This window comes from Capricornis sumatraensis, chromosome 1, assembly GCF_032405125.1.
Source record: "Capricornis sumatraensis isolate serow.1 chromosome 1, serow.2, whole genome shotgun sequence".
NCBI lineage: Eukaryota > Metazoa > Chordata > Mammalia > Artiodactyla > Bovidae > Capricornis > Capricornis sumatraensis.
The window spans coordinates 125,110,992-125,126,883 of NC_091069.1; the positions used below are offsets into that span (position 1 = coordinate 125,110,992).

Consider the following 15,892-nt stretch of genomic DNA (forward strand, 5'->3'; position numbering starts at 1 on the left):
TCTTTCATTACTTTATGTATGTCCTGCCATTCCCTCCTGGCCTGAAGCATTTATATTGAAAGATCAGCTGTTATCCTCATGGGAATCCCCTTTTGTGTTATTTGTTGTTTTTCCCTTGCTGCTTTTAATATTTGTTCTTTGTGATTGACCTTTGTTAATTTGATTAATATGTGTCTTGGGGTGTTTTGCCTTGGGTTTATCCTGTTTGGAACTCTCTGGGTTTCTTGGACTTGGGTGATTATTTCCTTCCCCATTTTAGGGAAGTTTTCAACTGTTATCTCCTAAAGTATTTTCTCATGGTCTTTCTTTTTGTCTTCTTCTTCTGGGACTCCTATAATTCGAATGTTGGAGTGTTTCATATTGTCCCAGAGGTCTCTGAGATTGTCCTCATTTCTTTTAATTCATTTCTCTTTTCCTCTCTGATTCACTTATTTCTACCATTCTATCTTCTATTTCACTAATCCTATCTTCTGCCTCCGATATTCTACTATCTGTTGCCTCCAGAGTGTTTCTGATCTCATTTATTGCATTATGCATTATATATTGACTCTTTTTTATTTCTTCTAGGTCCTTGTTAAACCTTTCTCGCATCTTCTCATTCCTTGTCTCTAGGCTATTTATCTGTGATTCCATTTTGATTTCAAAATTTTGGATCATTTTCACTAACATTATTTGGAATTCTTTCTCAGGTAGATTCCTTATCTCTCCCTCTTGTGTTTGGTTTGATGTGCTTTTCTCCTGTTCCTTTACCTGCTGAGTATTCCTCTGTCTCTTCATCTTGGTTATATTGCTGCGTTTGGGGTGGCCTTTCTGTATTCTGGGAATTTGTGGAGTTCTCTTTATTATGGAGTTTTCTCACTGTGGGTAGGGTTGTATCAGTGGCTTGTCAAGCTTTCTTGGTTAGGGAAGCTTGTTTTGGAGTTCTGGTGGATAGAGCTGGATTTCTTCTCTCTGGAGTGCAATGAAGTGTCCAGCAATGAGTTATGAGACGTCTATGGTTTTGGGGTAACTTGAGCTGCCTGTATATTGAAGCTCAGGGGTGTGTTCCTGTGTTGCTGGAGAATTTGCATGGTATGTCTTGCTATGGAACTTGTTGGCCCTTGGGTGGTTCTTGGTTTCAGTGTAGGTATGGAGGCATTTGATGAGCTCCTATCAATTAATGTTCCCTGGATTCAGGAGTTCTCTGATGTTTTCAGGATTTGAACTGAAGCCTCCTGCTTCTGGTTTTCAGTTTTATTTTTACAGTAGCCTCAAGACTTCTCCATCTATACAGCACCAATGATTAAACATCTAGGTTAAAGGTGAAAAGTTTCTCCACATTGAAGGACACCCAGAGAGGTTCACTGAGTTACATGGAGAAGAGAAGAGGGAGGGGGTAGTTAAAGGCCACTGGAATGAGATGAGGTTGGATCAAAGGAGGAGAGAGCAAGCTAGCCAGTAATCACTTCCTTATGTGCGCTCCTCAGTCTGGACTGCTCAGAGATATTCTTGGAGTTATACAGGGAAGAGGAGAGGGAGGAAGTAGACAGAGGTGACCAGGAGGATAAAAGAGAGAAATGAAAAGGAGAGAGACAGATCCAGCCAGTAACCAGTTCCCTAAGTATTCTCCATCATCTGGAACACACAGAGATTCACAGAGTTGGGTAGAGAAGAGAAGGGGGAGGGAGGAGACAGAGACAACCTGGTAGAGGAAAAGGAGAGTCCAAGGGAAGAGAGAGTGGTCAAGCCAGTAATCTCGCTCTCAGGTAAACTTGGGTACTGAAGATTGGGTTTTTAAATGTACAAAATTGACAACAAATACCAAAAAGCAAAGATTAAAAATCTAGAGTAGAGGTTTGATTTTCAAAAATACAATATTAAATAAAAGAAGAAGAACAAGAAGAAAAAAAAAAAAAAAACAAAGTCATGAGAATTATTAAACAACAACAACAACCACAAAAATATATATATATGGAATTTGCTTTAAAATTAGGGTCTTTTTTTTTTGAAAAGTGATAGTAGGTTATAAAAATTAAAATTAAAGGAGTCAAAATAGAGGACTTAACAATTTTAAAAAGTTAATAAAAAAGGAGAAGAAAGACAAAAGAAGAAAAAACAATCAAACAACGTCAACAACAACAAAAAGAGAGAGAATGGTCGTAAATATTGTAAAGATATTTCTGGGAATTTCTCTGGTGTTGTGGTCAGTGTGGTGTCACTTCCAAGGCGGTTCCCTCTGTTTAGCTTCTTCTGTTTGCTGGTCTCTTCAGTGTCTGATTTCTGCCCTGACACAAGGGGGGCAGTGGTGGACTCTTTTTTTTAGGCTCACTTGTTCAGTTGCGCTGTGGGTAGGGAAGGATCCTGCAAACAAACAACACTGGCGTGTGCTCGCAGTGTCTCAGCCACGCTGGGCATGCCCCTGCACACAGCGCACACCGCTCAAGCTCTACGTTGCTCCGCCAGGAACCATCTGAGGCTGGCCCTAGCTGCATGCCCCTCCCAGGTCTAAGCCACTAAGGCTCGGCTCTCAGGTAGCCCTTAGAGGTGCAGATTCGGTTGGGGCTGTGTTTTGTGCCCTTCCCACGACCAAGTAGCTCAGGTGTTTGGCGAGCGCAGTCACTGCGACTTATCGCCTTTCCCTGCTGCTCAGTTTTCTGGGTGTACCACGGGCACCCCTTGTCAGGCAGATGGTGACTGTCCAGAACCCCAAGAAGTCTTAGTTAGCAAAGAAGCCTGCTTGCAGTTTGGTAGGTAAAGTCTCTCTGGGGCTCCAATTGCCCTCTTCCAGCCCTTTACAGCTCTGGCTGCCTGTCAGCGCAGGGGATGGTCTGCAGCCGGCTATTTTTGTTCCGTCCTTTGTTCTGTGCGCGGTCCTCCTGGTGTCTTATGTTAGAGCTTTTTGCGTGGTAGCTATCCCAGTCTGGTATGCTAGCCCAAGTTAGCCGCTCTGGTTACATTCAGGGCATTCCGGCCCAGTTCTTAAAAGGCACTGCAGCCCGTGCCTCCCTGCCTAGCCCCCACTTGCTAGTGGTGGATGCAGGCGTCTGTGCTGCTTCTCTGCTGGGGGAGTTACCGTTGGGCTCGTAATCTGTTGGTTTTAATTATTTATTTATTTTTCTTCCCTGTTATGTTGCCCTCTGTGCTTCCAAGGCCCACCACAGACTCGGGAGTGAGAGTGTTTCCTGGTGTTTGGAAACTTCTCTCTTTTTAAGACTCCCTTCCTGGTGGGACTCCCTTCCCGGGATGGAGCTCCCTCCCTACCTCCTTTGTCTCTTTTTAGTCTTTTATATTTTTCCTGCCTGTTTTTGAAGACAGTGATCTGCTTTGCTGGGTGCCTGATGTCCCCCGCCAACATTCAGAAGTTGTTTTGTAGAATTTACTCAGCGTCGAAATGTTCTTTTGATGAATTTGTTGGGGAGAAAGTGGTCTCCCCATCCTATTCCTCCAGCATCTTCTGAATTCCCCAAGGTAGAAGTTTTAAACAGTGAAAATAATTAAACATGACTGACGTAATTTAAAGACAAATGGAAAAGCATCTCACATTTATGAATTGGAAGATAATGCTGTTAAAATATAGTAACATAATATAATAATGTCTCTACTACTGAAAATGATCTATAAGTTTATCACAATCCCTATGAAAGTCCCAATGACTTTTAAAAAGCTTGGAAAAAAGAATCTTAAAATTCACATTGGATCACAAAGGACCCAAAATAGCTAAAACAATTTTGAGAAAGAGAACAAAGCCTCACATGTCTTGATTTCAAACTATATTACAAAGCTATGGTAATCAGTAAGTATGCTGCTGCTAAGTTCAGTCGTGTCCAACTCTGTATGACCCCATAGATGGCAGCCCACCAGGCTCCTCCATCCCTGGGATTCTCCAAGCAAGGACACTGGAGTGGGTTGCCATTTCCTTCTCCAGTAAGTATAGTTCCAGCATAAAAATAGACATATAGACCAATGAAGAAGAACAGAGAGGACAGAAATAACCCACATATATATGATCAAATCATCTTTAACAAGGATGGAAAACCACAAGATGGAGAAACAGCTTTCTCTTCAACAAATGGTGTTGGTAAAACTAGATATTCTAATATAGAACAAAATTTGCCTTTATCTTACACCATACACAAAATCAACTCAAAATTAAGTAAAGGTTTAAACATAAGACCTGAAAATATAAATCTCATAGAAGAAAATATGGAAGGAAAACTTCATAGCTTTGGTCTTCACAATGATTTCCTGAATATGTAAACAAAAGCACAGGCAACAAAAGCAAAAATCAACAAATGGCAGTATATCTCATTAAAAACCTTCCAGACAGTAAAGGAAACAACATGAAAAGGCAATCTAAGGAATGTATGAAAATATTTGCAAACCATTTTCTAATAAGGAGTTAATATCCAAAATATATAAGGAACTCCTTCAAAGCTCAATAGCAAAATAAACTAAATAAACATTGGGCAGAGGTCTCAATAGATATTTCTTTTTTAAAAAAAGACATACGAATGGCAAACATCAATAATCATCATGGAAACGCAAATCAAAATAATAATGGTCATTATCAAAAAAATCAGAACATTATAAATATTGGTGAGGATGTGGAAAAATTGGAACACTTGTGTGCTGTTAATTGGAATGTAAAATAGTATGTCATTATAGAAAGCAGTATGAAATTTCCCTAAAGACATAAAAATATAACTACTATATGATCTGGCAATCTGATTTCTTTGAGTATTTATTCAAAAGAATTGAAATCAAGATCTCTAAAAGATACACTCTCCCATGTTCATTATAGCATTACTCACAATAGCCAAGAGGTAGAAACAGCCTAAATTAGAAACAGCCTACACAGCCTAAAACATTTATTACTAGCCTACATGTTTATTGACAGAAAAATGGATAAAGAAACTATGGTTTCACTATATATACAGTGGAATATTATTCAGTCATTAAAAGAGAGAAATCCTATCTTTACAGCAGAAGAAAAACCTGTGATAACATGGTTGCACCTTAAGGACATTATACTAAGTGAAATAAACCAGTCACAGGAGGACAAATCTTGCACGATTTTACTTACAGGAAGTATCTAAAGCATTCAAAATGATGGAGACAAAAAGTAGAGCAGTGGAAACAGTGGGGAGTTACTGATCAGTGGATACAGAGTTTCAGTCATGCAAATTAAAAGAGTTCCAGAGAGCTGAAGTACAATATTGTGTTACAAATACCATTCTTTACATTTAAATATTTGTTCAGTGTCCATCACAGGTTATATATTTTTATTACATTTGGAATAATACATTAAAATTTGAGAATGCATTGAGTTGTGCCAACTGTTAAATGTTTAATAATCTATTTATTTTTTTGCTTTTAATTTAGTGTAAACCAAGGACTTTCCATTCAACTGAACTTTGATTATTTTAATACATATTATGCAGATGTATTAAATATTTATGAAGGAATGGGTTCAAGCAAGATTTTAAGAGGTAAGTTAAAGCAAATATACAGTTCATTATCAAAATGAAAATATGTACAAAATTTATGGAGTAGATTGTGCTTTCACTTTGATTTTGAGCTGAATATGAATTTTTACTTTGTCTCTAAAAGGAAAAACTGATCTTCATTATAAAAATTAATAATTTAGTGCTCTACATAATCAATCTTCTTAGTAATAAAAGAGATACTGTTTCACATGATCCTCTTCGTGTGGAATTTTACTCTATCCTGTGTTACTTCTCATTAAGCAAAATTCAAACAAACCCTAAAAATGACTATTTTTCTTCAACATTTGATTTTTTTTTTCTTTTTAATATGCACTCTGCTTCTCAGGCTCTTTCAGGACTATTACCAATAAAATGGAAAACACAATGACTAGGTCAAGATGTAAGCTCTTTAAGTGGATGGTTTGGATGGTATTGTGCAACCATTTGTCATTGTGGACATAGACATCAGTGGGAGCTGAAAAAAGCACTAATAATATATGTGTGGCTACCCCACTTTATACCATCTGATCCCCGAATGCATAGACCTATTCATGGTAGCCAAAAAAATGGGAGTGAAAATAAAATAGGAATGAAGGAGGAAATAAAATAAGGATGAATGTGGCAGTGAAATCCAGGGAATAACTAGTTTTCCTCACACTTTTGAGAAATAATCAAGTGCAGAGCTAAGATGAGGTTACAAGAGGTATCTCTCATTAAAGTTTAAATAATAGCTCCATATATTCATGAATGCCAAGTCATTTCGGTCGTGTCTGACTCTTTGCGATCCTATGGACGGTAGCCTGCCAGGCTTCTCTGTCCATGGAATTCTCCAGGCAAGAATGCTGGAGTGGGTTGCCATGCCCCCCTCCAGGAGATCTTACTGACTCAGGGGTTGGATCTGTGTTTCCTGCAGCTCCTGCACTGCAGGTGGATTCCTTACCGCTGAGCCACCAGTATAGCTGAGCTGTATATATATATATATAATTTTGGATTTTTAAATTGCAATTATGAGCAGTGAAAAGTAGGTCTTATCTAACACGTGCTTTGATTGACCTATTGATCTGACAAGTATTTGAGCATATGATAATAACATGTACTTTTTATTGGGTGCTTTCAATGTGGCACTCGACATACTGAGTGCTCTATGTGGATATCTTATTTAACATTTTTAATAAATCTGCAAAATATGCATTACAAGAGAGGAAAGTGATGTCCAAGAAGTTAAATGACAACAAGTCCACAAAGGTAGTTAGTGTTGGAGATAGAAATCAGACCCAAACAGTCTTGACTTTAAACACAGTGTATTAATTCATTGTGCTTTAAAAGCTCCAAGTACAAATATAATAATGAGTATACATAAAACAGATGAACTCATGGTAAGTCACATTTGGACTTAAATAAATGGGCCAGTCATTTCATAATCTACTTATTTCTGTAGTTGATAAATCAAGTTCATTCCAATTATGTCAATATAAATATTTACATAGCTGGATAAATAACCCAGCTCATATAAATTTCTCCAAGGGCCAATGTGATGTTAATAATAAAATTTAGCATACTTTGATCACTTGAAATATTCAAAGTAGTGTAATCATTACCTTAACTCGAAAAAAACCTCTTGTAAACCATATTATGTAGGTGTTGTTACAATCTTTATTTTACGGATGATAAAAACTAAATTCATAGAGGTTAACTGGCCAAAGTGGTAGGTAATATTACCCTCATGCTCTCTTCTCTACAGCTACAATTTGCCTGAATGCTATTTTTACTCATTTTCACAAGCTTAGATCATCAGAAATATATAACAAAACCTTCGAGTCATTAGATTTAGTGATATGAATAATGCATAAATAATTATCATAAATATCCAATAAGAAAACTAAATATCCAAATAGAAAATAGAAAAAAAAAAGAAAACTAATTTAAATTATAATAAATAGGTAGTTTTTTAGTTTTTAGGGTCTTTTTGAAATATGAAAATATTTCAAAGTTTTTTAAATTAAATATATTAGTTTAACTTGAAAAAATATGAGAAATGGCATTGTTATTAAAATTACATTTTAAATTTTAAAATAATACCTTGTTTGAAGATAGGTTAAACTATCTTACCTCTAGATTCTAGCACATGCCTGATATATTGTAAAGATTTTGTATTTTTTATTTAAATTCAAATCAACAGGTTTATATATTATGGTATATAGTAGTTAATCAATGGAGATCAATAATATTTATCACAGTTTTAAAGGTATTTTGTGTTTTAAATATGCTGATACTTTTATCTATTTTCTAAATATTTTAGTAAGTTTCTTTCTGTGAGAGATACATACAAACTTACTTTTATTAAATTACAATTCAGAATAAAGGTAATTAACTTTATAACATGGAAATAAACAGATATTTTAACTAAAACAATGAAAATCAGATTATGTAAAGAAATATAAGAAAATACAAGTTTCCAGCACCATAAAATAGCTACTGCATACTTGATTAGGAATATGTCAGTATAAACAAATTTTAAAGGCGTTTTTCAGTCATTTTTATATAAAGTCATGATGTAAAAGTTCTCTTGTGAAGGGTTTCAGAGGAAGATGGGCATTTCATAAAGACAGACAATATAGAGAGCAGTAGGAAGTATTTGGAAATACTTATTTCCAAGTAAGTATGAGAATCAGGGTAAATTAGAATAAATTAACAGAATAGTTCAAAAATGTTTTAAGTTGTAGTTATAAAGGAACAATATTAAATTCATTAGTGTTAATTATTGTCAGTGCTGGGTATTGAAATGGTTTAGTTCAGTTAGGTCATTCAGTCATGTCCAACTCTTTGCAACCCCATGAACTGCAGCATGTCAGGCCTCCCTGTCCATCACCAACCCCTAGAATTTACTAAAACTCATGTCCATTGAGTTGGTGATGCCATCCAACTACCTCATCCTCAGTCTCCCCATTCTCCTCCCGCCTTAAATCTTTCCCAGCATCAGGGTCTTTTGCAATGAGTCAGTCATTTGCATCAGGTGGCCAAAGGATTGGAGTTTCAGCTTCAACATAAGTCCTTCCAGTGAACACTCAGGACTGATCTCCTTTACGATGGACTGGTTGGATCTCCTTGCAGTCCAAGGGACTCTCAAGAGTCTTCTCCAACACCACAGTTCAAAAGCATCGATTCTTCGGTGCTCAGCTTTCTTCACAGTCCAATTCTCACATTCATACATGAACACTAGAAAAACCATAGCCTTGACTAGATGGACCTTTGTTGGCAAAGCAATGCCTCTGCTTTTTAATATGCTGTCTAGGTTGGTCATAACTTTCCATCCAAGGAGAAAGCATCTTTTAATTTCATGGTTGAAGTCTACATCTACAGTGATTTTGAGCCCCAGAAAATAAAATCTGTCACTGTTTCCACTGTTTCCCCATTTTTGCCATGAAGTGATGTGACCAGATGCAATGATCTTTGTATTTTGAGTGTTCAGGTTTAAGCCAACTTTTTCAGTCTCCTCTTCCACTTTCATCAAGAGGCTCTTTATTTCCTTTTCATTTTCTGTCATAAAGGCAGTGTCATCTGCATATCTGAGGTTTATCATATTTCTCCCGGCAATCTTGACTCCAGCTTGTGCTTCATCCAGTCCAGAGTTTTTCATGAGGTACTCTGCATATAAGTTAAATAAGCAGGGTGACAATATATAGCCTTGAAGTACTTATTTTCCTATTTGGAACCAGTCTGTTGTTCCATGTCCAGTTCTAACTGTTGCTTCCTGACTCCATATAGGTTTCTCAAGAGGCAGGTCAGGTGGTCTGGTATTCCCATTTCTTTCAGAATATTCCACATTTGAGGTTATCCACACAAAGGCTTTGACATAGTCAATAAAACAGAAATAGATGGGTGTTTTTTTTTTTTTTTTTTTTTTTCTGCAACTCTCTTGTTTTTTCAATGATCCAGCAGATGTTGGCAATTTGATCTCTGGTTCTTCTGCCTTTTCTAAAACCAGCTTGAACATCTGGAAACTCACAGTTCACATATTGTTAAAGCCTGGGATAGAGAATTTTGAGCATTACTTTATTAGCATGTGAGATGAGTGCAATGGGGCAGTAGTTTGAGCATTCTTTGGCATTGCCTTTTTGAAATGAAAACGGACCTTTTCCAGTCCTGTGGCCACTGCTGAGTTTTCCAAATTTGCTGGCATATTGAGTGCAGCACTTTCACAGCATCATCTTTTTGAATTTGAAATAGTTCAACTGGAATTCCATTACTTCCTCTAGCTTTGTTCGTAGTGATACTTCCTAAGGCCCACTTGAGTTTGCATTCCAGAATGTCTGGCTCTACGTGAGGGATCATACCATCGTGATCATCTGGGTCGTGAAGATTTTTTGTATAGTTCTTCTGTGTATTCTTGCCACCTCTTCTTAATATCTTCTGCTTCTGTTAGGTCCATACCATTTCTGTCCTTTATTGAGCCCATCTTTGCATGAAATATTCCCTTGGTATCTCTATTTTTTCTGAAGAGATCTCTAGTCTTTCCCATTCTATTGTTTTCCTCTATTTCTTTGAGCTGATCACTGAGGAAGGCTTTCTTATCTTTTCTTGCTATTCTTTTGAACTCTGCATTCAAATGGGCATATCTTTCCTTTTCTCCTGTGCTTTTCACTTCTCTTCTTTTCACAGCTATTTGTAAGACCTCCTCAGACAGCCATTTTGCTTTTTCGCATTTCTTTTTCTTGGGGATGATCTTGATCACTGTCTCCTGTACAATATCACAAACCTCCGTCCATAGTTCATCAGGCAGTCTATCTATCAGATCTAGTCCCTTAAATCTATTTCCCACTTCCACTGTATAATCGTAAGGGATTTGATTTAGGTCATACTTTAATGGTCTAGTGGTTTTCCCCACTTTCTTTAGTTTAAGTCTGAATTTGGTAATAAGGAGTTCAGGATCTGAGCCACAGTCAGCTCCCGGTCTTGTTTTTGCTGACTGTATAGAGCTTCTACATTTTGGCTGCAAAGAATATAATCAATCTGATTTTGATGTTGACCATCTTATGATGTCCATGTGTAGAGTCTTCTCTTGTTTCATGGAAGAGGGTGTTTGCTATGATCATTGCATTCTTTTAGCAAAACTCTATTAACCTTTGCCCTGCTTCATTCTGTACTCAAGGCCAAATTTGCCTGTTACTCCAGGTGTTTCTTGACTTCCTACTTTTACATTCCAGTCCTCTATAATGAAAATTATAGAAGATAATAAATATTCAGTTAATATTTTATTCAAAAATACATATATATATTTATGGATCTGCAAAGAAAGACATAAAAAAACAGCCTTTAGAGAATGCTGAAAGCAATTTCAAGTTTCCAGTCTCAGAAATTCATTTTTTCTGTGTGTGTACTTATTACTCTTTTCTTTATATCCTAAATGCTTAGCTGTTATTCCATTCCCAAAAGACTGCTAAACCAAAGGACTGTTATTATCATATTCTTAGTATTGGAAGTTGTAGTTTAAGACTATGTTTTTAAAACTGAATCACACAAAAATGGAAATAGTATAGCTGAAGATATGTAATAAACATAATGGATCTTCTTGAGGCTCCTCTTGAATTGTCAACTTGTCCTATGACAAAAATAACCACAGTGTGGTGTGTGTGTATTAGTCATTCAATCATATCCAACGCTTTGCAATCCCATGGACATTAGCCTGCCAGGCTACGCTGTCCATTGGGTTTCCGAGGCATGAATATTGGAGTGGGCTGCCACTTCCTTCTCAGGGTATCTTCCTGACCCAGGGATCAAACCCACGTCTACTGCATTGGTAGGCAGATTCTTTACTACTGAGGCATGAGGAAGTCCCTATTGAACCAATAGCCACAGTCAGATTCTACCAGAAGTCATTTTTCCCCAAAACTTTATTGCTATAGAAAAGAAAGCAAGAAACATAGGCAGATAGCTTTGAAGCAAAATTTCTTAAATATTCACATCCTTTAAACAGCTAGACATTTATGGACTACAAAAAGTTTCAGTGTGGGAACCATTGGATTGTGTGTGTGTGTGTTAGCTGCTCAATCATGTCTAGCTCTTTGCGACCCCATCGACTGTAGACCAGCAGGCTCCTCTGCCCATGGAATTCTCCAGGCAAGAATACTGGAGTGACATGTATACCTGTGGCGGATTCATGTTGATGTATGGCAAAACTAATACAATATTGTAAAGTAATTAACCTCCAATTAAAATAAATAAATTTATATTAAAAAAGAGCAAATAGAAAAAAAAATTAATAGATATTTAAAGGTTCCTTTCTGGCTAGTTGAAGATGTGGGACAAACTTTTGTTTGTGTGTATGTGGGACAAATCTGTGTATGTGAGACAAACTTTTTAAAGTTAATTAAAGACAATTAACTTTAAAAACAAACAAAAAAAGAATACTGGAGTGGGTTGCCATTCCCTTTTCCGGAAGATCTTCCCTACCATGGGATTGAACCCCAGTCTCCTGCATTGCAGGCAGATTAGTTACCATCTGAGCTACCAGAGAAGCCCAACCATTTAGACTACACAGTTACATATGCTAGTAGAAGGAATCCAAATAACCAATGGAATTCTTCGTGAGAGAATACTGAAAGAATGACATACAGCTTTATTGGGAAAAAGAGTAAAATATAAGTGAAAGCTTATCCATGGCTTTCTTTTCATTAGATGTTACTGAAATTTTCACTGATTTCTACACAATAAGCACAGAATTTTTGAGTAGTTTTGAAAGTATTTTTCTTTGGAACTCAATAAGTAACAGTGATGCTTTGTCTTCAACTTGCAAACATAGTAACTTTCATAAACTTGAATCTGATACCCAGTTCAAACTGTTACACTAAAATTTAAGCTACTATTTCCTACCCTATTTTATTATTCCTACTAAGAAACTTTTTAGATGTTTTTTCCCCCTGCTGCTCACCCATGAAATTTTAATATTTCAGATATTGTCTATACCTGTACTGTATGAATATCTAAGAATTTTTCTTCTGCTTCTGATAAAAATTTTACCATTTATAGTTTTTTAGCAATTATAAAAACTAAGAATTTTTCTTCTGCCCCTGAAAAATTTTACCATTTATAATTTTTACCATCTAAGAGGCAATATTATGCTTTTGAGAATGTATGTGCTAAAAGCAAATTTTTATAAAAAGAAAATATTATATAACAATACTTTTTTTAAAAATCACAATGAGTACTTATTTCTCAAGCACTATATAAATTCGTGAGAATCAAAGATTTTGAAAGATAATACCTTTTGTAGCTAGAATTAAGATAGAAAAGTGACTAGATCAATATGGGCTTCCCTGGTGCCTCAGACAGTAAAGAATCTGCCTTCAATGTGGCAGACCTGCATTCGATCCCTGAGTTGGGAAGATCCCCTGGGGGAGGGCGTGGCGACCCACTCCAGTATTCTTGCCTGTAGAATCCCATGGACAGAGAAGCGTGGCAACAGTCCATGGGGTTGCAAAGAGTTGGACACGACTGACCAGCTAAGCACAGCACACAAGATCAATATAGAATTCTGTAGAAACAATATTTAAGTTGCCTGGGATTTTTGTGAGGTCCTGCTACGTTGCTTCAGTCGTGTCCAACTCTGTGCGACTCCATAGACGGCAGCCCACCAGGCTCCGCCGTCACTGGGACTCTCCAGGCAAGAACACTGGAGTGGGTTGCCATTTCCTTCTCCAATGCATGAAAGTGAAAAGTGAAAGTGAAGTCACTCAGTCATGTCCGATTCTTAGCGACCCCATGGGCCGCAGCCTACTAGGCTCCTCTGTCCATGGGATTTTCCAGGCAAGAGTACTAGAGTGGGGTGCCATTTGAGGTCCTACAGTTATGTAAATAAAGAGAGAAACAGATACCCTTATTTCTATTATTTTGATGAAGTTTCAGTTCAGTTCAGTTCATTTCAGCCGCTCAGTCGTGTTCGACTCTGCGACCCAATGAATCACAGCACGCCAGGCCTCCCTGTCCATCACCATCTCCCGGAGTTCATTCAAACTCAAATCCATCGAGTCAGTGATGCCATCCAGCCATGTCATCCTCTGTCGTCCCCTTCTCCTCCTGCCCCCAATCCCTCCCAGCATCAGAGTCTTTTCCAATGAGTCCTCTTCACATGAGGTAGCCAAAGTACTGGAGTTTCAGCCTTAGCATCATTCCTTCCAAAGAAATCCCAGGACTGATCTCCTTTAGGATAGACTGGTTGGATCTCCTTACAGTCCAAGAGACTCTCAAGAATATTCTCCAACACCACAGTTCAAAAGCATCAATTAGCCCCTATTAGTATAGCATGGAAAATACTGATAGTATTAAAGTCATTTTTTGTTTCTTAACTTTTTAACTTATATACTTCTAATTTGAAACATTATTATAATAGAACAAGGGACATTTTATTTCAAATAAATTAATTTTAGGACTAATGCTTTCAGTTAACCTTAGGATCAGATAAAAGATTGATAGATCAATAGAATGATGAATGGATAGATGAATGTTGAACACATCAATTGATAGGTGAATAGATACATATGTTCATATAACATTCTTTTTTCTTTTCTTTTCTTTTTGTAGCTTCTCTCTGGTCAAATAATCCTGGCATAATTCGGATTTTTTCCAATCAGGTTACTGCCACTTTTCTTATACAATCTGACGAAAGTGATTATATTGGTTTCAAAGTAACATACACTACATTTAACAGCAAAGAGCTTAATAGTAAGTACTGTTTATTCCTTAGCCTTTGAATCTTCAGGTGCTTTAATGCTATAATGAAATCTTGAAAGCAACAGAACCTAATATTTTAGAAAAGGATCATTATCTATTTCATTGTGCAAGTTCTTCAATGAGTATCTCTTACGAACACCTTTCTCCACTTGATACTTGGAAAGAAATGAGAATTTAGAAAATCACTCACGTCCTTCAAAACAACGAAATAACCAACTTGAAAAAATATATAATTCAATAGAAAAATTAAATGAAACTTTTATACTACAAGTATTCAAAGATTTAAAATTAGCATAAAACTAATTCTGAGAATGTTCCACATCAATTCAATTTTGACCAGATTATTAAATTTAGTAAATAGATAAGGGGAGGAAAAATGGGGACAAAGTTTATGCAGGTAAGTCAACAGAGGTAAGCTATAAAATTTAAAGAACAATAAGAACAAAAGGCTTGTCATGGCTAAAGCCGTAATGGGGCATAAGAAACATATTAACACTGTTGGCAACAAAAGCTTTTTTTTTTTTTTAACTAAATCAAATTAAACAGCCAGCATTAATTTTAAAAAATAATTTGGTGCATGCCACTTGATTATAAACGGTATGAGTATATTTTTTTTTTCAATTCAATCTATTATACTTAGTCATATCATTGACTCAATTTTAAGCAAATTTTTAATTTACAGATTATGAGAAAATCAACTGTAATTTTGAAGATGGCTTCTGTTTCTGGATCCAGGATCTAAATGATGACAACGAGTGGGAAAGGACTCAGGGAAGCACCTTTCCTCCGTCTACTGGACCAACTTTTGATCACACTTTTTGCAATGAGTCAGGTATAATTCATATTTAATTCAGAAACCAAGAAGAAAGTGCAGCGTCCTGTTCCACAGTTCAAATTGAGCAGTATTAAATGCAGATTTTTTTTGATCATGAACTAATAAAATGAATTTAACTGAAAATGGTATCAATTAGGCAAGTAAAAGTATTTCAAGAAATGTGTTTTTTACCTTATATATTCATGAAATGTTGAAAAGAACACAGAGGCCATTAGAGACAAAGAGACAGGTTGTCACCCTAGATTTGCCACTTATTATTAACTAAGTGGACTTGTGCGAGGTAATTAACTTTTCTGAACTTTGGTCTACTATGTCTTAATTTCACTTTCTCATTGTTCACTGCTAGTGTATAGAAATCCAGTTGATTTTGGATATTGACCTTGTGCCTTGCAGCTTTGCTGAAATTAGTTTTTTAAGACTTTTCAATAGATCAATATCATGCCATCTTGAAATACAGATAACGAGGCAGGTTTACTTCTGATAAGCCTTCTTAGACTGTTCAGGCTGCTATAACTGAATTTTAGAGATTGATTTTCTTAAACAATCAATATTTATTTTTCACAATCTGAAGACAGGAAGTCTGAGGTCAGGGTGCCTGCATGGTGTGGTTCTGATGAGAGCCCTCCTTTTGGTTCACAGACACCAGCCTTCTTAGTATATCCTCATGTAGCAGAGAGAGAGAACATAGAGAGAGATCTCTCCTGTCTCTTCTTACAAGATCACTTATTCCATCATGAGTGCTCATCTTCATGAAGTGGTTACCCTCCAAAGGACCCATCTCTACTCTCATCACATTTGGGCTTACGGTTTCAGCATATCGGGGGCAGGAGGGAGACCACCATTCAGACCATAAGAGAAAAACTAT

The 15,892-nt window shown here is 36.6% G+C and overlaps 1 protein-coding gene across 2 annotated transcripts in view; it reads left to right on the forward strand.

The window, feature by feature from the left end:
* Positions 1–15,892, forward strand: part of TMPRSS15 (transmembrane serine protease 15) — a 157,259-nt gene that overhangs the window by 52,667 nt on the left and 88,700 nt on the right. For both annotated transcript variants that reach the window (XM_068982063.1, XM_068982073.1), the window contains 3 exons: positions 5,362–5,468; positions 14,043–14,183; positions 14,875–15,024. In XM_068982063.1, the coding sequence (XP_068838164.1) occupies positions 5,362–5,468; positions 14,043–14,183; positions 14,875–15,024 (398 nt within the window). The remainder of the gene's footprint in view (positions 1–5,361; positions 5,469–14,042; positions 14,184–14,874; positions 15,025–15,892) is intronic.